Raw genomic sequence first — 23,702 nt, 5'->3', positions numbered from 1 at the left:
GTTCCCCTGACAAATTCGTTGGGAAATATGAACTCTCCATTACTCACAACTTCATAATCCATTCCCTGCTACTTGAAACTCAGAGCAGCCATTCAAACCTAAAAAGTTCTCAGCCATTAACCTTATTCTTTCTTCTTCTGAGCTAGAGGGAGCAGATGAAGCTTTACTGGTTTAGAGAATGGAGAAAGTAAAGGCAAGGATGAATCTCTTCGTATGACTCTTTCCTGTCCGCAGAACCACGGTGAGACTATATGGTGTTTGTTTGTTTATGTGGGTCTTAGTGCGTTTTTCTGATATTCTTTCTTATGCCCCAAGGCGTGATATTTGGGTTTTCTTCTTCATCTTTGAAATTGATAAGGGCAAGACATAGTCTTCATGTATTAGTTTCTTTATCTAATTGCAAATTTGAAATCTGCAAGTCTTTATTCCTCTTATTCTCTTTTTCTTCTTCTTCCTTTTTTTCCCCCTCTTTCCTTTGTGGGTGATGGATTGTAAGACGAGGGTTTGTTTGTTGCTATGAGCAATTGCAAAAACTTCGATTTTTCTCTGGTTAAATCTTTCCTTCCAAATGTTTTGGCTCTTTAAATTGATTATTTTTCCTTGATTGATATGAAGATGAAAAGAGGATTAAGAATGAAGCCGTAAAAGTTGTTAGCATCTTTAAGTTTTCTCCTTTTTGAGCTTTTCTTCCTTAGCATAATTCTTATGTTCAGATATATAGTTTGCAGGAACAAGGAATCCTACTGCAAATTATAGTTCCAAGTTTCCAATCACAATGTGTTCAAGGAACTGTTCATATTCTACTTTCTTGATCCAATGGATTCTCTCTTTTGACCAACCTAATTATCTCCTGTCAGAGTCTCCTGGAGGTTGAATGGGTCGTATACTTGTATTTAAGGACATCCGGGTTCCATTCATTTTTCTGTAATTTCAAGATAGACAAGCTCAAAGATTGATGAGATTTTGGCTTCCACAACAATGGGTCATAAGCAGAAGTGTCAGCAACAGTGGGAGTTGAGGAAGAGGGACCTCAGCCCTTCTGATGCTTCAAATGAAGATGATGAATCTAGTCCTAGGGAAGAACCAATTCTCAAGAAGCATAAACTGATTTCTGATTGGGTGTCACCCAAGACTGGTGAAGGAGGCAGCATCACTGGATCTCAACCAAGGTCAAGAAATGCTCCAAGTGGGAGAAACCAGCATGAAGTTGAGAGAGCTAATAAAATGCAAATCAGGATTCGTAAGAAAGGAGATGATGCTGTGTATGATAAGATAAAGGAGATGCCTTTTTGTGAAGAAGAAGATAAAAGGAAGTGCTACGGATGTGTTGATGAGCCTTTGACAGTAAATGATACCCGTGTCTTCATGGAATCCATATTAGAGGAGCTGAGAGTTGCTAGAGAGAACTTGTTGATATGGCTGAGGGAGGAGATGCACAAAGTGCTGAGTGGTGAGTCTGCACCAGGGCCAACTTTGAGTGAAGTCAATTACCAGCAGCAGATAAGTGGGGTACATCATCAGAAATAGCTTTGTGTCAGGCTCTCACAGTCAGATTCCAGGAACTCTTTTGGGTTCTACAAAACGTAGGAGGACTGTAAATTCTCGTAAGCATAATGAATTTCCTGCGGATCAGTCTGATTACTGGCAAACCTTTGGATCAGTTAATGCAATTGAAACAGAGAGAGAAGGACATGAGCCATCTGCTAAAGGGTTATCTTCCTTGTTTAGTCCTGGTGAAGTTGCTTCTTCGAGTGTGACAACGGCTGCTGTACCTGAAGCCTGTGATGACAGCCTGAGGCTTCATTCTCCTCCGTGCAACTATTCTCAGACTAGAATGTTTGAGAACAGAATAGCTTTAGATACAGGAAATTCAATGCTTGATCCAAGTATTCATCATGGAAGTTTGCTTGGGTCCCAAGATGAAACTTTTGAAAATGTTGCCTATATGGGCTCTAAGGATCAAAACAGGTTTAATCCGGTGTCAAGATTTGGAAGTGGATTCCCTGTTCCACTATTTCATGGTTTTGATGGAGTTCATAATGCCCAGACTCAAGTCAGTAAGCTGAAACAATCCCAAGGCCAAAGCAGAAAAATAGTTCTGAGCACCGACGCAGTAGGAACGAGACATCTAGTTGGAGGAAGCCATGGTTTTCCAGATTTCCATGATTCTCATGATCATCACACCCATTTAAATTCTAAAGTTAGTGGTGATGCATGGGCTGTCAGCAATTCGATGCAGTGATCAGTCAGAGGGTTAGCTATGCAATATCAAGGTTTATTTTCAGTAAGAAGTTCCAAGTTCCAACTGTAACTTTATTACCTCTTCCATTTGTTTGGCTTCAAGCCCAAAATATTAGACCATCAATGATAATTGCACTTGATCAGTTGATTTGGTTAAGATTTGGGAACTCAAAAACTTAAAAATTGTAGGAAACTGATAACAAAACAACACTCATATATGAGGTTCATCCTTGTGTGGAATAGATTTTCTGCAAAATTTTGTTCTCCACAATTCAAGAAGTACCATCTCCTGGAAGTGGAACAACAGACCCTCCAACAGCAGTCACTGCAGCTTAAGTGGGATTGAAATTTTGTGTGTATGCGGATCCTAAGATCACAAGGGAAGGCTGGAACTTGAGACTTACCCTTAAAATGCAGGAGTGTTTTAATGTGGATGACAAGTTCTGTTATGGTATTTTTTACAGATGTTTCATCTCCTTTTTGAGTTTTTGGAAATGTGAATGAGAGGGAAAGTGGAAGACAAACTTGAAGTAGAAAATGAACTGGTATCAGCTTGCTTTTCATTTGATGGAGTTATCGAAAGCTACCTTTCATGGTCTGTTTCTGCTGTTTATTGGTGGTGGTAAGCATCTTATCTTGGCTCCTCCAACTTTTGATAAGACAGAAACACCTTGACAAATTCAATTGTGGTCCACTTAGGCCAGTCTAAATCAAGTACAAACAACTTCAATTCCTTAAGCCTTATCTCATCTACTTGGGTTTGTTTCATTTTCATACATGATGTGCCTTTTAAAATCACTCAGACAAAAAACAGAACTACCTCTTTTAGCTGGAGTGGCTAGAAAAAGGTAAAATGGAGATGCGGGGTATCGATCCCCGTACCTCTCGCATGCTAAGCGAGCGCTCTACCATCTGAGCTACATCCCCAAGAATGAAAGTGTTTTTTCCTTTTTAATAGAACATCAAGTTCTAAGTAATTTTGACTTAATCACCTGATTACCAACCCTATCACATGGTGGGTGGTGTTTGTCTGGTACTAGTCAACACCAAGAACACCAAAAAATTCTCCTTAAATTGTGAAGGCAGGGCTGTATGTAAATGAGTTTTCATGTGATTCTATCCAAAAATGGATGCATTTCCTTCCTAGAAAATTGAAGCCCTCAAGAAATTTTAGCACATCTGAATTGTTTTTTTCTTTTCTTTCTTTAGTTTGTCTTTGCATTTCTAATTCTATCAAACTGTTTTTGAAGACAAGGAATAATGCTCTTTTTGTGGATAAATCCCATCACTCCCCACATACTCACGGGTGGGTGCAAATATTGATTATGTGGGGGATGGTAGCACACAAAAAGGTGGTTGTGGTTGTATAGTTATAGTGAAATTAGTTGCAAGGTTAGGATTCTCAGCCACAACTCTATAATATACGCGAACAATCCTCGACTCCATCGTCAAGAGAACTTTTATAACTAATATTGGCGAGGTTTTGCCCTTGGCCCTGAGAGAATTTGAACACTAAACTCCTATGATGAAAGCGTTGGACTTTTGCCAACTGAGCTACTCTATGATTTTACTATAAAGGATTTTCCATCCTCTTGAAGTATAAGCCCTTAATGGGAAGCCTCATTCCATCGATTGGGCTAGCAGTGACTTAGTTGAAGAGATTTTGAAACTAATTAGAATTTTTTTCGTTTTTGTAATTATATATAAATAGAACTGAAAATACCTTTGTGTGAATGTCTTAAAAAAAAATCATCTGCTGTGCACAACATTGTACTTTTATCTCAAATAAAATGTTGTGATTACAAGTTTAATTTTGAATTAAAAAAATTTCTCAATACTTTTCAATTTTCAAGTTTTTTCAGCCACTTGTTTGGTATATAAGCTAATGCTGTGCATGACATATGATATTTTTTTTTGAATTTCTAATACTCAACGTTGGATGCAAAAAAACTTTCCATTTCAAAGGTTAGGCATATCTTTTTTTTCTTTTTCTTGTTAAACAGGTTGGCTGTCTCCACCACCACCTTTATAGGAGGTTGACTTAGATATTTCTATATATATAATAAGTTCTATTTGAACCAAAAAAAAAAAAAACTAAAAAGGACTACAATTCTTTACTTCTCTTTAACAAACCTCTGTTAAGATCACAAATCCTGTGCACTTCATCCCTTTCTTGAAAGGTTATGTCTTCTTTTCCCTAAATTGGGAGACCGAAATTTTTGTTTTTGTATAAGGGCCTGTTTGGTTACTTGAATCCAGAGATTTGAAATCTCTGGATTCATGAATTTGAGAATTATACCTATTTAGTTGTAAAAATCTCCAGATTTATGAAATCTAGAGATTCACCTTTTTACACTAAAAACATGAATCTGTAGATTTATGGGTAAGGGGTGGAATCCAGAGATTTCAAAAAAGCTATACATTTGCACATTTACAAAAATCACGCCGATCAAATAGTTTTTTAGGATGAATCCACAAATTTCATCCCACAACCAAAAATTTAATTTTATAAATTATGAATCCATAGATTTGAAATCTCTAGATATTTGAAATCTCCAGACTCATGTAACCAAACAGGCCCTAACAAAATTTTTTATTTTTTTCAAAATGATATAAGTCAAGAGAATTACATACTTTCACCTAGAAGGTTAGAGTTTGAATCTCCTCTGGACTAAGGGTGAAGCTTCGCCTATATTAATTATATAAAACTTCATCTAAGGATGTAGTCGAGGTGTGCGTAAGTTGGCCCAGATGAACCTAAGATCCAAAAAAAATGGTTACTGTATAGAAAATCCTGCTGGGTGAAAGTTATTTGTTATTTTGATTGGTTGGAGAAATCTCTAGGAAGTTTCATATATTTTACTTCTCCAAAGATCAAAATCACTTATTGAATGCTCCAAAATAACCAGAGAGGAAAAAACAGAGAAAAGAAAATAAATATTAAAGTTTCACTAATAATGAAAACCAATAAACAACAACATCTATATTGGTGGTGATGAATTTCAATGATAAATCCATCGAACTTAAGCAATTATCATTGAGGAGTTAATCACATTTCAAGTCCTTATATGTTATAAATTTTATTAATTCCCTAGACTATATTTGAATAGAGCATAGGGTAAAGGGTCTTTTTTTCTTCTTGAAATTAGAACAAGGGATATCTTGAACATACAATAGGAAATCCTAGTGACATTCTTCAAGGATTCTCCTTTAGGGCCTGTTTGGTTACATGAATCTAGTGATTTGAAATCTCTAGATTCACAAATGGGAGATTTATTCCGTTTGGTTGTGTGAATCCTTGGTTTCATGAAATCTAGAGATTCACATTTTTACACTAAAAACGTGAATCTGTAGATTTATGGGTATAAGGTGAAATCCAGAGATTTCATCTCTACTTTAAAAGCGTTAACATTTTTAGGATGAATCTACAGATTTCATTCGAAAATTCAGGCTAACCAAACAGTTAATTTTTGAACCATGACTCCATAGATTTGAAATCTCCAGATATATTACCGCCTTTTTGTTTTTGTTTTTTTTTTCAAATCCACTTGCGGATTGGAATTGCAGTATTGGTAGACCCAAGTCACCCAACCCATAGGGTACAATAGTTTACCAAAGAAAAAAAAAACTAGGGGATAATAGTTTGAGGGCTCAAATTGTGATTCATGAAACATACGAGAATTGTGAGAATTGAGTCGTTGTATAATAACATTCTATTCCATTCCCAGCTTTTAAGTAAGAAACATTTTTTTCTTGTTTTTATGCACTTTGGGCGCATTTGATAACATTCTTAAAAAACGTTTCTGATGTTTTTCTGTTCTTTGGGAACGGAAGAACCGGTTAGAGGCGTTTGATAAAACGGTTCGTTATTCTGTTCTTTAAGAACGGAGCAGTCAGAAAAGTATTCTAAAGAACGCTTTTTGCAGAACATAAAAAAGATGTTTTTACCAAAAAACAGAAACAAAAGTGATAAAATTGGTTCAAATTGATGCCTTAGAACAAGTTTATCAAACACCAATTTATTTTTCAACAAAAAAAAATCAAAAACAAAACACTAACATATTCTATTTAGTGTTTTAAAAATATTTTTAGAACGGATTTATCAAACGCCCATTTTCAAGTAAAGAACGGTCTCTTAGCACAGAAACATTAAAAAACGGTTTTGCATAAGAACTAGTTTCTCAAAACAGAAACGTTACCAATCGCATACCTTACTTTTTCTGTTCTGTGTTTCTGTGTATGGTTCTTTGTTTTTGTTAGATATGTCTTTGTTTTGCCTTTGGGGCTATTAGCTTAGAGACCTTAATATAATTCTTTTGTGGGGCAAAAAACTGAAAAAAAAAGACGAACAAATCATGTATGGTTAAACCACCTTGGAAAAAAAGTGCTCTCGTGTTTCTCCACCTTTTTAAGATTTGTTTTTTTTGAAAAAACTACATTAAGGTCTTTCTAATTGTTAAAATTACATCTAGATCCTGCACCAACTTATATGGTTTGACATCATCAATAGAATTCAAATTTTAAAAGTTCACGCACAAAAATACCCCCACATCCACACCCAAACGCCCTCCCTCTAGACAAAAACACCAACAACAATCCTGCCTTGCACCCAGCCCCAACACCCACTTGATGAACCACACCTCAGCCCCTAATGTAATTTTTTTCTCCTTTATTTATTATTATTTTCTTTTCATTGACAAAGTGGACTCAAAAATGAAGAGAAGTAGGCAGAATTACTCATGCATGATTTGGACTGTATTTGTTCTAAAATTATATTAAAAAAAAAAACACAAGAAGTCAAGAAGCAAGAAACAGAAACATTACCATAAAACCCCTGAATCACTCATTCCAGTTCATCTAATATCAATACCCCTATTCTACCCAAAGAAAAAAAAGAAAAAAAACTATATATACATATTTGTTTTCTTACCTGAATAGTAATAAACCCATAAAATAATCACTAATATAAGTTTATCTGACTCATCATTAGGACAATTGTGTATTTTAATTTACTTTATAAATATTTTTTCGGGGGAAGGGGGTGCTTGGGGGAGGGGATGGCGGGCGTGGAGGGGAGTTTGGTGTTTGGAAGGTCAAAAACGTATTAAACATTGAAATGCATGAATTTCTCTGATATGAACGAAGTTGTCTTACAGAAGACTTTTGACAATGGTTTCTTGGTTGGACTTGCAGTTCTGATGTGGATTGGGTGAAGGGAGACTCCAATCTGTTCATCTACACCAGTAAAACCCAAAGGGGGAGTGGAGTTCACAAAGTTTGTCTTACAGAAGACTTCTTGAACTGGTTTCTTTGTTGGACTTGCAGGTTTGTGATGTGAATTGTGAAGGTGGATTTCATTCTTTGCATCTAGACCTGTGAAGTTCAAGGGAAAAGCGAAAATCTTATCTTAACCCAAAGAATTTGATGGGTTTACATATACTTTTACGGGGAATTTGTTTGGCTGCCCTGCTTGTATTTGTTAGAATTCCTCAATCGGTGTTTGCAGCGGATATCGTACAAGATGACGATGACTCTCCAAGTCAGCCTGGTTGTGACAACAACTTCGTACTGGTAATTCACTCTTCTTGTTTCTTGTATTTCTTCTCATTCTTTTTGAGTATTTTCTTGGTTTGGGTTTTCCATTTTTGGTCAATGTTGGAATAATTTAATTGGTCTTTATATTGTTCTCTGTGGATGCAATTTGTAGTTAATAGAGCTGGACTCCATCGTCTGTCTAATTGTTTTCTATGACGATGAGATATGAAATGGAGTTGGGCTTGAAGTTCTCCTGTTAGTTTCTATAAACAAATTGTTTTTCTTTCCTCCTAGGGCAGCGGAGCCATCTACCGTTTTCAGGAATGTTATCGCTGTATAGGAAAAAATTGTGATTTGTTTAGTTACTTGATCTGGAATCTGACTTAGGGCAGTTTTTTGAAGCTAATGTTTGTTACATGTTAAAAAAATAAGCTTGATTTCCTACAAAAATTGTCATATAGAGGAAGACATATTTCTCTTCTATGTTATTTCATCGTACCATAAACACTGCAGCTCGTTCTAGTTGCTGCTTTGGTTAATCTTGCTTTTTCCTCTAAATGTTTATTCAACATTTATTCCACTAACTGCTTTTTGTTAGGTTAAAGTCCAAACTTTGGTCGATGGCAAACTAGGCCCTGAATTTGTAGGTGTTGGTGCTCGATTTGGCGCCACCATGGAGTCAAGGGAGAAGAATGCAAATCAAACTAAACTTATCCTCTCTGACCCTCTTGATTGCTGCAGCAAACCTAAGAATAAGGTTTGTCCTTTCTTTTTGTGTTTTCATTTTAATGGTCTGGAAGTACGTTTCTGCTTGTACCTAGACAAAAGATAGAAGGTGCAAACATGTATTATCCATGTATTCATGCATGAAATGCATGTCCTCTTGTGAATATGGAATGTACAATCTGATCACTTGTAAGTCTGGGGTTTTTCTTTTGAAATTTATGACCTTTTCCTCAGGTTTCTGGAGAAGTCATGCTGGTAGAACGAGGTCATTGCACCTTCACAAAAAAGGCAAATATCGCTCAAGCTGCCGGTGCTTCAGGAATTCTAATTATAAATTATAAGACTGGTAAGTCCATGTCCTTACTCCTTTCTTCTATGTTGCTTAATTGGATTATTTTTTTTCTAGAGGTACTCAAAAGTGTTTCTACAATTGGAAGATTCTTCCAGACTGCTGGCTTTATTTTGTTTTATTCTCATTTACTTATTTATTTTTTGGGTGGGTTACACACTTACACCCTATCAAATGTTATTTTGCAATATTATTCTTATTCATTTGCCAGTATATAAATTCAGATTTTCCCCCAACATTTGATATCCATCACTTTAGGAAGACACTGGTACTGTTATCACTAGACCACAGTTTGGCCCGTTAATTTTCCTTGTTCGTTGTTTCAATTATCAAAAACTGTACTCCTAGTCTCACCTTGGTGTTTATCTGATTCTGATTTTTAGTTATTCCTCTATGAATTTGTGTTATGGCCCCTTTGAAGGGGGTATTTTTGACCATTTTTGGGCCTTTTCTAGTCGTGTTTGGATCTCGATTAAGTTGTGAAAAGAGACTTGTTTTTTTTTGCTGATTCTTCGTTGTTTGCAATATTTTGAGGTTTATATGTTTTGACCTTGTTTGACTTCACAACGAATAATTCATAGTTGTTCGGATTGGGGAGAGGGGGGGGGGGGACAGAGAGTGCATACCAATTTATGAATACACTTTTTCATTTTTAAGAATGAGAAGAGTATTGTTGCCAATGTTTTCTTTAAAAAGTGTTGTGAAACCTACAAGTGGAAATTGAGCTATTGAACACGAGAGAAAAATCTGGAACCCTTTGTTACAATCTTTGCCAATTTAGTTTTGCTTTTTGAAATTCTTTGCACAAGACAAACTTGAATCCTCATACCCTTCTCCATTACCTAATACCTGGATCCTAATTCTAGCCTTCTGAAATCCGTATTGTCTACTACTAGGGCCCGTGTTAAGTACCCGAATGAAGCAACTTAACAAAGATGGAACAACTCAAGAAGATAATAATAATGGACTTTGAATAAAAGTTGAACGAGAAACAAAACACACTACTAGCAGTAGGTGAATCCTACGGCTACCCAAGAGCAATAGCTCTCACCCAAACTTCCCCAATAACTCAAAAACATGCCTAACCTATTCTTCCTTTCCATATTTATAGCCATTACTTTCCTACCATATTAATCAACCGAACCATCCCAACTCTAATCGTAAAAGGCAATCTGAATGCAATAGGACTCTTCAAATCTAATCCTAAAAGGTAATCTGAATGCAATAGGACTTCAAATCTTCCAATCGTTTCCTTCCCTTCTTAACTAGATTTTAGGGATTTGTTTTCCACGCTTTCGAGTATAGACTCGTGATACAAGGGGCTTATCAATACTCCCCTCCAACAGTTTCACCTTGTCCTCAAGGTGAAAATCTGGAAAGTGGGACTGCATCTCATCATAAGTTTCCCAAGTATTTTCACAAGGAGGCAGTCATTTCCATTGAATCAAAACCTCCAGCATCCCTTGAGTAGAGAAACGAATGTTGAGCAAGGCTTCGGGTGTGAGCTGCAACTTCGCCATTTCCCTGCAAACAAGTTGGAAGCGGCTGCGGTGTAATATGCTGCCCAAGTGCCTGCTTCAACTATGAGACGTGAAACACCGGGTGGATCCTTGAATCAGCAGGTAAACGTAGACGATAGGCAACTAGTCCCACTTGCTCAATGATCTGGTACGGCCCATAGAAGTGATGGCTGAGTTTCTCATTGGGCCGTTTGGCAAGTTTTTGGAAGCGATAAGGTTGTAGCTTAAGAAAAACTTCATCCCCCACTTGATAATGCACCTCCCTACGCTTGGAATTCGCGGAAGTGCTCATCCGATCTTGGGCCACCCGCATATTTGTTTTGAGGTCATCCAACACTCGATTACGCTCCCGAAGGAACACATCAACCTCATCCACTTTAGATCGACCATCCTCCCAACTCAGAAGAGAAGGGGGGTCTCGCCCATACACAACTTGAAAGGGAGTCATTTTAGTGGCTGAATGAAATGTCATATTGTACCAATATTTTGCCCACAACAACCAATTAATCCAGTCCTTTGATTGGCGAACACAGAAGCATTGTAGGTAAATCTCAAGGCTGCGATTTACCACCTCCGTTTGACCATCCGTTTGAGGATGGTAGGCACTCCTGAACTTGAGGTTGGTGCCCGCCAATTTGAAAAACTCCATCCAAAAATTACTAAGGAAGACACGATCTCAGTCAGAGACAATGGTTCGAGGAAACCCATGCAAGCGGATAACCTCCTTGCTGAACGAGGTAGCCACATCCTTGGCGGAATAAGGGTGTGAAAGAGCAATGAAGTGAGTGTACTTGGATAGCCGGTCAACTACAACAAGCACGGTATCTCCACCCTTAGTCCTAGGTAACCCACCAATAAAATCCATGCTAATGTCCTCCCAAATGCGATCTGGAATTGGCAGTGGTTGAAGGAGTCCAGCGGGTTTCATGGCTTGATATTTACTGCATTGACAAGCATCATAACTAGCCACAAAATTGCAGACATCAGCCTTCATTCCTACCCAGTATACCACAGCTGCTAATCGCCTGTAGGTCCTCAAAAACCCTGAATGCCCACCGAATGGGGTAGAATGATACTCAGAAAGTAATTTGGGAATTAATGGTGAACCGTCGGGGATGACTAACCGGTTCTTATAGAGTAAGGTGCCCTATTGAAGCTGATAGTTGGGGTAGTCTTGGGATCCCTTCATCAAGGCCTGAATGATCTTCTGGTAACGGTCCGAGGCGTGTACCGCTGCGTCTAAATCCTCACTTTCCTGCTAGTTTGCTGCTGTTAGGGCGGAAATCTGCATATCACCCGCTGACTGTCACGAAAGAGCGTCGGCGGCTTTGTTCTTGCTGCCTGGACAATACAAAATTTCAAAATCAAATCCCAACAACTTCATGACCCACTTCTGTTGATTCGTAGGTACAATACGCTGATCCAACAAATATTTCAGGCTTTTTTGATCAGTTCGTACTTTGAAATGCCTCCCCATCAAGTAGTGACGCCATTTTTGGATAGCAAGCACTATTGCCATTAATTCTTTTTCATATACGGATTTAGTTTGCGCTTGAGATGATAACACCTGACTCCAGTAAGCAATTGGATGGCCATCTTGCATCAAAACCGCACCTAGCCCAAAACCGGAAGCATCTGTCTCCACCCAAAACTCCTTTGCAAAATCGGGCATAGCTAACACCGGAACGGTCGTCATGGCTGTCTTAAGGGTGTTAAACGCCTTTGTTGCGTCATCACTCCACTGAAACGCATTTTTGTTTAATAAATTAGTGAGCGGAGCAGCAATCTTACCATAGTCTTTGACAAATCTGCGGTAATGCCCCGTTAACCCTAAAAATCCTCGTAGGGCTTTAAGATTTTGCAGCTGGGGCCACTCCTCCATACACTTGATTTTCCGTGGATCCACCGCTACTCCGTGTTTAGATATGATGTGCCCTAAGTACTCCAGTGTAGCCACTCCAAACATACATTTTTTTTGTTGATGACGAGGCAGTGCTGTGTTAGGAGTGTAAAGGTGGTTCGTAAATGACCCACATGGTTGTCCATGGTCCTACTATACACCAAAATATCGTCAAAGAACACCAAAATAAATCGTTTTAAATGTTCACGAAATATCTCATTCATAAGTGATTGGAACGTAGTAGGAGCATTCGAGAGCCCAAAAGGCATCACAAGGAATTCTTAATGCCCATTATGGGTACGAAAAGCCGTCTTTTCTTCATCGTCATTCGCCATTCTGATATGGTGGTAGCCTGCTTTTAAATAAAGTTTTGTGAACACGGTGGCTCCTCCTAACTCATCCAACAGTTCGTCAATTGCAGGAATAGGGAACTTGTCAGGAACCGTGAGTTTATTTAAGGCATGATAATCCACACAGAATCTCCATCCTCCATCCTTCTTGTCTGCTACTAGGGCCCGTCATATTTTACCTGTCAATTTTTGCCACTAAATAAAAAACTCTCCTATTTTCAATCTCTTCCCATCTAAGTCCATTATTTCTCAAACTCTAATATCTTATGTGTAAGGCAGATGCAAACCCATTTTAATCAACAGTTTCTGTTAATAAAAACTCAAAATCATCTCTACTATGAGTCATCACTATTCTTATCCTTCTGATGTAGCCTCAATAAGATTGAGGGCCAACCCAAGACCTGTTAAAGAACCAACTCGAATCAGGTGGAAAAAGATTAAGTTTTTATCAAAGACATTGGGGTATGAATCTGGGTTTTCTCTTTTGGGTGGTTTTTGAAGGGTGTCTTTGCCATATCAATACTTGATCCTTGATGTCTAAGTAGCACAATAAGGTCTCTGGCCATTAGAACAGCCAAAGGTATTGATATCCCATCTTTTATGGGTGGTTTAGATGGGGTTTCTCTTATTAGGTGTAGGGAGATCTTTTAAGTGTCCAGACTAAAGTTGAAAGCTTGAAAAGAGACTGTAGGGGATCAATCAAAAGCTTGTTCAATTCTGATATAGGGAAATAGGGTTTTTAGGGGAAATCAGGCTTTTGGGTTTTAGGAAAATGCACAGGGCAGTTTATTGGGATACCCAAGGACAAGGTTGCTGTGATTGGATGAGGTTGTAACTTCTATCAAATAAAGAGGTAGGTATAGGGTGTCTGTGGTCCCAATCTTGGAGGGTTCTAATGGTTAGATTGGCTGGATCTAGGCTAGGGTTTCTTTGGCAATCTGAGGATTCATGAAAGGGGAGTTTCTTTTCCTTTGTTTTTTCTCTCCAGTGGAGGAGGGAACTGCAATATGGATCTAATGGGGGCAACAGTGAGGGGACCCGTGGGCTTAATCTGAAGGTAAACTAATTGCTGGTTTGATGGAGTAGTGAATCTGCAGGTCTGTTCTTGAATGACCAAGAAAAGAAAAGAAAGTGCAAAGAAAGGCGTAGTGATGAGTGGACCTACAGGTTTACTTACTGTTGATTTGATCTCCAAAGCAGCAGATTGTAGGATGAGGTGGAAGATTGATCCGATAGCCAAAGGGTTTGGATATTACGTACCAAAATACAACCAGCAAATGGATATACACACCAACGAGCATGCAGCCTGGATTTTACTCACTAAGCTTTAGCCTAGACGTTACACATTAGACAAGTTCTCATGCAGGAAAAGAAGACAGCAGCCTCAATTAAGCTCTGCAAATGTTCATTTCCAGTCTAAATTTGCTCATCCACAATGAAATTATTAAATAGAAGGGACCCTATACCAATTTCAAAGTCCTAATCTAAGAGGAAACAGAAATTCTAACTGAAATGTAAAACTCCCTCTTTACTATTTGCATGGAGGGGTATGTGTCCTAATACGATCTAATTTAAGTGATCAAATGATCTCTAAAAAATAACAAAATAAATAATTTGCTTAAATTCAACCAGAACTAATTCGGTTCAACTAAAACAGAAATAAACTAATTAGCAATAACTAAATTCATTTTTTACACCTTGCGACTCATGTTTTAGGCCCATTACCAAGTGAACCCATGGAATACAGGGCCCAACCCCTATATGAGCGAATCCTTTCTTTTTTTCTTTGAATTGGGCTGCCGGGGGTGGGGGTTTTGGGGTTCGCGGCAATTTAGTGCTTGATCTGCATCACCTTTCCTTTGAACCCTTAACTTGGACTTGATGACTCATATGCTTGTATGAGTCATGACCTGCATTTCCTGTAGGATTTGCATACTATTGTTTTGTCTTTCTTCCAAATTTTGAGTTTTCATACATTTTCCTTTCTTCTGTTTGAAAAACAGGTTCTGCAACTTCACCGAAAATGTTAAGCTACCAACTCAGTTTTTACATTGTCTTCAAATTCTGATGTTGTTAGGCTTAGAAATTTTAGTGCTTATATCTATTTATCTATTTATTGCGTGTGCGTCTTACAAGGGTGTGTGTTTTTGGGAGGGTGGTAGAGTTGACTTATTTAGGTGTCCTCAAAAGAAACTAAAGAGATAATCATTCTCCTTTAAAGGAAACATCATGTAAAAAATTATGTCTTAGGTCCACTTAAGTTCAATTCGAAGCATAGAACCATCAATACTTTGGTAGGCCACTGAGCAAGATGCTCAAATATGCCGAAGGGAGATTTGGGCTGTCCTTCCATTACAATGTTATGACTTGTTTTCTCGATTGTCCATTTATAAAAAAACACTATGGGTGTACCCACTCCATAGGTATTATACAATTTGCACACACCATCTTTCTGGTGCCAATTAAGCGCTGAAACTGTTTTCTTCTTTTTTACTGCAGAGCTGTACAAAATGGTCTGTGAAAAGAACGAAACAGATCTCAACATACATATTCCGGCAATAATGCTTCCGTTAGATGCGGGTGCAAATTTGAAGAGAAGTCTGAAAAGCAATTCCTCTGGTAGAACTTTTACCACTTAATTTTATTATTTTTCTTTCAGCACTTAATTGATGCTTAGCTCCCCAATTTATTCTTACAACATAGTTCTTGTTTGATTTGCTGATAATATTGTATCTATATTTTATTTAAACTCATTTTCTTCTTCTTGGGGCTGGTAACTTCAAGATTTTATAATACTTCATGGTTTTTTCAGTATCTGTGCTGCTATACTCTCCAGAACGTCCTTTGGTCGATATTGCAGAGGCATTTTTATGGCTTATGGCTGTTGGTACTATTTTGTGTGCGTCATATTGGTCTGCATGGAGTGCCAGGGAAGCAATGATTGAACATGATAAGCTATTGAAGGTTCAGCTCCTCCTTCCCCACCCCAACCCCACTACTAGAAGATTATTAATAATAATGATATTTTTTGTTTTATTCTTTTCTGATGAGAATCAATTTACTGAAGAAGAAAGAAAATAAAAGATGCAAGACGGCAAGAAGCCTTAAGTAGGGGGCAACCCATGACTAATACAAAATAACAACAAACAAAGACACTCCTGTACCCCACTAGCAATTCATTAAGGATTCCCATGAGAGTTTCTAGGCTGGACATCCTCCTGCTCAGCTTGTTCAGCCATCTCATTTACTGACTTCAAGTTCCACTACCTGAAAGCAAAATGCCAAAAGTAATCTAATAAGAAGAGTGGATCTCCAAGGAATCTTTCTCCCCCTATGGAGGGTATGTATCTTTGGTTTACTTGGTTTGCTGTTTTGATAGATAAATTGGTTTTGTGTTTGTAGGATGCTACAGAAGAATCTGTAAATAGTGAAGACACAGGTGGTAGTGGTGTTGTGGACATTACCTCAACATCTGCAGTCCTTTTTGTTCTGATTGCTTCATGCTTCTTGGTTCTACTTTACAAGCTTATGTCCTTCTGGTTTGTGGAGATTTTGGTGGTTCTATTTTGTATCGGAGGTGTGGAGGTGTGTTTATTCTTTTCCTTCCTTTTATTTTATGTGTACGACTATATGACAGTTGTGGGAAGTTGAGAATGTTGTCATTACTTGTTCATGTAGAGCTGGAACATCAGCTCTTGTTTTCTCTATTGCCTTTTTTTTTAATGGACTCAATCCTCCAATTTCCTGTGCTTCCAGGGACTGCAAACTTGCTTGGTGGCTTTGTTATCTAGGTATTCAAGTGTTCTCTTGTTCAATTCATTTTCTTGTATTTTTTTGTCATATTGAATCAGCGATCAAATAATGCCCAAGCAGATACAACGTTCCCTCCTTTTCTAAACTTCTGCTGTGAATTTTTTTATTTGTTAAAATCATTTGTCTTTCATTCATTCTTTCATAGTAGTATTTGTTATTGCTTCCAATCTTTTATTTCTGTCTCTTTTTCCTTTTTCTTGCCTTGAATTAGTGTTACAATTAATTTATTCTTATCTCAAAGTAACCCTCAGGTTTGAAACATTATTTGATAGATTGTGTACCTGGTATCAAGAGCTTTGATGAATTTTGGTGGAAATTCTCATGGTGCAATTTCTTAGCCATGTTTTTGTCAGGAAACTACCCTTTGGATACCTTACATCATAAATTCTCCACTTCCTGAATTGTATCTTAGCATGTTTACTTAATAATGTGATGGAGGGGCTAAGCTCTTCAGTCTTATCTGGTCTTGATTGGCATTATCAAATTCTTATATGGGCCATATAATGAGGTAACCAATGTTGGCTCGATGGATATTTATTGATATTTCAAGAGCCTCATCCTTTTATATTTGAATTTAGATATTACTGTTGTTAGATGACTGGTAGAGTTTCATTTTGGTTCATTAAACAATTTGACGGACACATGTTAGTTTTGTTTCAAATTACAAATGATGGTCAGCTTCTGAGTATATGGTATAATCTCTATCCTTATATCAGCAAAATTATTAACTAGGACGAAAAAAAATAAAAAGAAACAAGTGTATGCTTAGAGATTGTTTTCTGTCAGATATACTTGTTTAATGTTTTTTTAGTTCTGTCAACTTATACACAAATTTGGCTGTTTGGAAGTGACTAAGCATATAAATCTGCATATGAACTTCCAGGCGGTTCAGATATGCTGGAGAAACATTTATTAAAGTGCCATTCTTTGGAGCTGTTTCTTACCTCACATTGGCTGTTACACCATTCTGCATAGCATTTGCTGTTTCTTGGGCAGTGTATCGCCGCATCTCCTTTGCTTGGATAGGTCAAGATATCCTTGTAAGATTAATGCTTCTTCTTGTTTTTAACTTAGTAGTACCTATGTTCTCAATGATTCACACTTCTCTGAGTTCCATCAAAATACTAAATGTTTATGACCACATCAATTTTCCGAGCAATTTTTGGTAATATTGAACTTGTTTGAAATTTCACCAACCCCCCCCCCACACACACACACACACACACAAGAAAAAGAAAAAAAAAAGAGAGGGAATTTGTTGTATAAACATGAGACCAGTGAATTTTATGGGTATATACAAATGGAGGAATGCTATGCACCATAGAGAATTATGAGTGGAAGCTAAATAATTTTGTGTAGTAGCTTAGTTGACTGCACCAGTACCAATAGTGTGCTAGAAGGCAAACATAAGTTTTATGAGTTCTGTATATGAAAAAAGAAAGAAGGTAATTTTATGAGCAAAATAGAGCAGCGCATTAACATGATGCTGGTCTGGGCGGGAATCTCCAATGCCAGACCAATGGAAGCACAGGAAGGAGAGAACAGTTTTTGGTTTTTGGTCTTTTTTTTTTTTTTTTTGGGCAGGGGGGGGGGGGTGTTGCAGTCATTTACAGGGGGAACCAACATTTCAGGGAGGGGAGAGAATGTTAGGGGTGAGAGACTAAAGCCATAGAAACTGCCAGTTTATACAACCTTTTCCCAAAAAAAACAGAGCTTAATGATGTGCATTTATCAACATATCAGTTGTTTTAGTAAGTGAAAAGAGCAGAAGAAGTTATTATTGGTTTCTATTCTGCAGAACATAGAAGAAAATGAACAAAGCTGGTTTTTTTTTTCTTCATGTAATTGTGCATTACATGACTCTTGGGATTTTGTGTGCTCTTAATGTGCTTTCTTTTCTAATTTCAATCAGGGAGTTGCGCTGATACTTACAGTTCTTCAGATAGTTCATGTGCCTAATCTCAAGGTGATGGTTCGACTTACTCTGGCTCTGCAGACATACAGAAATGACTTTTAAGATAATTTTTTCTAAGTTGATTTGCTTTTACATGATTTCTGATCTTATTGTGGAAGTCAGGTAGGCACAGTGCTTCTCGGTTGTGCTTTTTTCTATGACATCTTTTGGGTGTTTGTTTCTACAATGATGTTCCATGAAAGTGTAATGATTGTGGTAAGTTATTCTTCAAAACTTTCAAAATGCTGTCATTTCTGGTTTTTAAGAATTTTGAATAATTAAGTATGTTGATTGATCATTTCCTCTGTAGGTTGCTCGTGGTGATAAAAGTGGTGAGGATGGTATTCCAATGTTACTGAAGATCCCACGCATGTTTGATCCCTGGGGTGGTTACAGCATTATTGGATTTGGTGACATCCTTATACCAGGGTTGCTAGTTGCTTTTTCATTGAGGTTGAAATCTGGACCTGTCTTGAACATTTATGATGCTTTAGTGCCAGCAAAACTGTATTTTCTGCATGATTGCAATTGGAATACTAGACAATCCACCTGATAAATGCCCTCTAGATAATTGATGTTGGCACCACCATGGTGGGAGATCTCGTGAGGTCTCGGCGAGATCTCGCAAGATATCTCGGTTTTTTCATAAACCGAGACGAGATCAAGGTCGAGATCTGCGAAATGGGACATCTCACTCGAGATCTCGCCATATCTCGCCCTAGATATCTCGCTGGAACTCTCAATTTTTGCCCCATTTTTTGCGAATTTCAGCCAAAGTTTCACTTGCAACTACTCTTAGCACATCTACTACATCAAAGGAAGCTCAGTCATCCTCTACTTGTCTTATGAACTTATGCGCTAATGACTTATATAGAACTTCTAACGGTTGTATACTTTTATCATTCTATTCTCGAAAGTCAAGATTGTAATACTTGTATGGATGGAATCTTGATGACATTTAAGTTATTTGATGCACTTGATTTTCATATATATGCCTTAATGGTTTTATATGACATGTTATATAATCTTGCATTCTCTAATCCTACAGCATTTCGGTTTCACACTATGGATAGACTTAGAAATCATACTTAGGGTTGTTTTCTCACAAATCCAAGGCTACTAGTGTGTTCAAAAGGCCTTAAATAGGTTAAATACCAAGTTTTAGTCCAACTGGGACCCTAAAACCCACCGAGATGGGCTACCGAGTTGACGCCCAAAAAATGGCATATCTAGACCGAGATGGTCGAGATCTCGCTTTTCGAGATGGTGCGAGATCTCGGTTTTTCATTGAGAGCGAGATCTTCCACCATTGGCACCACCCTTGTACATGGAGAAAATGCTTACTAGTTGGAACCATCTCTTTCTTTTTGTCACCAGTCATTTGCCATGTATGGAAACATGTACATATGGCATTCCAGACCCTGTTATATTGAAAGAACCCAACTGGCAAGCTTCCAAAATTTAAATTTTTAGTGTGGAAGGATCCAAAATTTGTTCTAGGTTTTTGCCAAAATGGCATTATTTTTCTGATAAATGATTGTTTTGTATTAGAAAAAGAGGGGATAAAGAAAAGGCAATCCCCTAGAACCCCAAATGTTGGGAAGGAGATCTCATCAAAGGAAGGCTTCCCTCCTACCTGGGGTCCCACATAGGAAAGTTCAACCAAAAAACTGTTACATTCTAAAGTACACCTGAGATGCTGCATCTTTCTGAATTTGGTCTTCTAGCTCCTGTGGAAAATCACTAGGTGCCCCCACTCCACCTGGCTCTGTGTCAACTGGATGCTACTCATGAAATCAACTGGCTGGTTTTATTCCTGCTCCACATGCACAGACTCCCTTGCATGAAGGACAGCTGCCATCTGTCTTACTTACCCTAGCAAAACAACATTACTCATGCTTGTTGGATCCCCTCATCTGCTATGTACAAATTCAAGGAAATAATCTCTTTTGGCAGTTTTAGTGTGTCTTTTAGTTTGTTTCTAGTTTATATTACTAACAGGGCCAGTGTTGCAGGTATGATTGGCTGGCGAAGAAGAGCCTTCGATCTGGATACTTTCTCTGGTCTATGGTTGCATATGGTTTAGGTACAGAACTCAAACTAGTTGATTCCTTTTCCTAACTACTTCACAACTGGAAATTTGAATCCTGTACTACTAGTTTACTTTCTTACTGTTTCTATGTCTATTTGTGATTAGTGTGGTCATAGGCATAGTAGTCATAGCATCTAGGCGACCCTAGGCATTGGCCAAGCCCTAGAAACCAGCAAACCAACTAGACAACCAAGCATCTGGATGTGTAGGCAGATAACTATGTTACAGGTCTCTTAGAAAGTGATATATTAAGGCAAAGGGGAAATAGAACATGATAGAAAAGGGGGGCAAAACCAATGGTCTTAAGTGATGTAGCTCTAGATTGAATGGGATCAAATAGGGGATAATTAACCAGCAAAAACTTAGTCATAGAAAATAGCACTCCACTTGCAGTAAGTCAGCCTATACGAGACTTGGGAAGAGACTTGTGAAGAGATGATAGGAAGATCGTGAGAGAGTTTTGAAGAATGGAACTTGTATTAGCAGTAGAATTCACTTATGAGGCTGGAAAATTCACTTGCTTGGTTGGTGCCTTGTCCAAAGGGGACCACCTCTATCTACAGGCTCCTCAATCTAAAAAGAACGGCTAGGATTTGTGCAAGATTCTTCCATCCATTGGCAGGAAGCTTTTTAGCTAGAAGATATTTTCTAATGATCCTAGATATTTCTGGGTTAGTGGGCCTTGCAGGTTAAGCCTGTGGGACTATATTTTTGGTGGGCTGTGACAAGCAGCTTCCTAAGTCAACAAAATACAAATTCTGAACTTTCTATTGAGATGAAGCCTATATGTAGGACTGGTTGTAGTCCTTAGTTCTAATCCTACAATGGGAAAGCAATTTGAATAAAACATAACACCACCTCTCTTGAGAAATCATGGGCAGGTGTTGAAGGCCCAACATGTGTATAACCCAAGCCTAGACTTATTCATAAGAAAACAGGCCCATTTGTGGTGGTGGATTTGCATCATTAAGGTATTAGAGAGTAAACTGCAATTTTGAATTAATTTAAACAAGAGTTCATATATATATATATAACAAAAACAATAACAACTCAGCACTATCTCAACTATGTGGGGTTCGACTATGGATCTTAGGAAATTAACATTAGAGAAGTAAGGAAGGAGAAGAGAACAGTGGAACAAACTCTAGGGCATTACCCAACTATGGAAACAAATATCTCGGTTTTGTAGGTAATCAAGACAAAATCTTAAGGGTGTGAAGAAGCCGGTTCAAATATTTATTGTTGTGTCAAGTACACAGTGGTGTTATACTAAGTCACCTTTTAATTGATGATATTTTATTAGCGTCTCTGGGAATTAGGTTTACATCCTATTGAGTTTATGGGTGTGAAGAAGCCAATTCAAAAGCCTATTGACTTCAGGATTAGCATTTTGGAAAGTTGGTTCTTTAATAGGTAGTGTAGAATTAACAGAGTTCATGAGAAGATGGACTAATACAGCCTGTATTCAAGGAATAGTCTAGACCTAATAGTGGTCATAAGAAGAAGATAGATTACTACAGCCTATATTCAAGAAACAGGATGGAAGAGTAAAAATGCTGAGGAATTGTATTATTTCAAATTTTTGCTATATGGTTGATAAAGTAAAATGTCTGATAGATCACCATCTAAAGAGTGTAATGTTATTTAGGCCATAGCCTGTCCAGTATCCAACAACATAGACTAGTGGTCTAGACCGTAAGGAAGGGGAACCTATTTTGCAAAGTCGTCCCTATATTCTCTACTCTTCATCCAGTTATATGAAGATCAACCTTTGAGTTCGTTAAACACACTCTATGCCTATGAAATTCTGAATTGTCAGTTACAAGAGGGACTTTGTATGTCAAATGAGGTTCTACATGATACTGATTAGGGACATTAAAAGGCCTTAAACATCTTCATGTTCTGAGGGATCCTATGCCAATGCTTGGGATGTGTCTTTAGGTGGGATTCAATCAGATGGTCATGAAACTATCAGAAGTCGGAACCATTAGATTTATATACACAATGGATTACCACCGTGGGAGTTGCTATTTTTGGGAGAGTTCTTATCCAATGGTAACAAAAATGCTGGTGATTTTGCTTTTCTTTCCTGAAAGAGGACGTGCTGTTTCCTTTTAATCTCTCCCCCTCCTTCATCGTTCCATGAACAGTGGAGAAAAAGGGAAGAGTATGAAACTGCCCAGTCACTGTTAGAATAATTCTCTATTAGCTTGGCAAAAGAATATACACTTATATATCCTGTCCGTGTGGCTTGATTTTTTATTCTGTAAAACTCTGTTCACCAGCTCCTAAGGTAACACTTCAAAATGATTGGGTTCACAGGTCTCCTCACTACGTATGTGGCTTTGAATTTGATGGATGGAGATGGCCAGCCAGCCCTCCTTTACATTGTTCCTTTCATGCTTGGTAAGTCCAAATAGATTATCAAGCTATCAGTCAACGGTCTCAGAGCTTCTCACTGTTGCTGACCTAGCTATTGTATTTCTTGTGGAAATAATAATTATTTTCTATTTAATGCTAGGTACCTTTATAACCTTGGGGAAGAAGAGAGGTGAACTCAAGATCCTATGGACAAAAGGAGAACCTGAGAGGCATTGCCAGCATGTTCAGCTGGAGAAGTTTAGTGAATGAAATTGAAAGTATAGTGAACTGCTTTGTATGATAGAAAAGTGGATGTTCTAACAACAGGATGAACTTTAACGAATAGCAACTTAGAGGTAGGCTAAAAGAAGTTGTAAGTGGATGTAGAAAAAGAATTATGCAGCACTGAAAGTTGTACTAACATCACTGAACAAGTGACACATTTCAATGAGAATACCAGCTTTATTTTCAGTTTAGCAGCTTGCTTCCAAGGTTTTGAACGCCTGTAACCGGAGTCTTCAGATCCACCACTGGAGCTTTGAGGTGGTAGGTGTAGTTTTGGGAGGGTCACTTCTTTGTGTGAATGGACAACTGATCAAATACACGAATGGATCAACTCGGAGAGGAAAACATATGACTGAATTTAGCACGTGGGTCATTTTCACCTTAGCTTACCTTCCCAATGGCTAGATTTGTCCACATCATTAACCGTGTGACTCAAAATGCTTGACCCAGTAGAAGGTTAAGACGACAATAGAACTTAATAAAGCCACTAAATTGCCTGCCGAGTTTGAATGTGGCTTGTAAGTTGCAAGTCGCAAACCTGTAAACAGCTGTTATATAAGTTATAAGCACCATGGC

The 23,702-nt window shown here is 37.9% G+C and overlaps 1 protein-coding gene and 1 non-coding gene across 2 annotated transcripts; one reads left to right on the top strand and one right to left on the bottom strand.

Annotated features, from left to right (window-relative positions):
• Positions 1–3,095: 3,095 nt before the first annotated feature.
• On the bottom strand, positions 3,096–3,168 carry TRNAA-AGC (transfer RNA alanine (anticodon AGC)). The gene has a single exon. It is a non-coding gene; the product is annotated as a tRNA-Ala (tRNA).
• Positions 3,169–7,334: 4,166 nt separating this feature from the next.
• LOC149029977 (signal peptide peptidase-like 2) lies at positions 7,335–23,619 on the top strand. Its single transcript, XM_089142294.1, has 14 exons — positions 7,335–7,812; positions 8,375–8,533; positions 8,737–8,848; positions 15,121–15,240; positions 15,434–15,585; positions 16,024–16,206; positions 16,378–16,412; positions 17,318–17,474; positions 18,347–18,400; positions 18,512–18,604; positions 18,699–18,841; positions 20,404–20,474; positions 22,803–22,886; positions 23,002–23,619. Exons 1-14 carry the CDS (start codon positions 7,666–7,668, stop codon positions 23,109–23,111), a joined length of 1,620 nt encoding a protein of 539 aa, XP_088998420.1. The 5' UTR covers positions 7,335–7,665; the 3' UTR covers positions 23,112–23,619.
• Positions 23,620–23,702: the final 83 nt, after the last annotated feature.

Source organism: Hakea prostrata, chromosome 1 (genome assembly GCF_041222555.1).
Source record: "Hakea prostrata isolate BN-2017 chromosome 1, UWA_Hpros_2, whole genome shotgun sequence".
Lineage (NCBI taxonomy): Eukaryota > Viridiplantae > Streptophyta > Magnoliopsida > Proteales > Proteaceae > Hakea > Hakea prostrata.
The sequence above is the reverse complement of the archived record's forward strand: the minus strand, read 5'-3'. Positions and strand labels throughout refer to the sequence as shown.

What these genes read in the sequence shown, in the direction of transcription:
- LOC149029977 (XM_089142294.1), top strand. Translation starts at nt 7,666, where the DNA reads ATGGGTTTACATATACTTTTACGGGGAATTTGTTTGGCTGCCCTGCTT. An exon ending in GTGACAACAACTTCGTACTG is followed by an intron (nt 7,813 to 8,374) that starts GTAATTCACTCT and finishes GCTTTTTGTTAG; the next exon opens with GTTAAAGTCCAAACTTTGGT. An exon ending in GGATAGGTCAAGATATCCTT is followed by an intron (nt 17,475 to 18,346) that starts GTAAGATTAATG and finishes AATTTCAATCAG; the next exon opens with GGAGTTGCGCTGATACTTAC.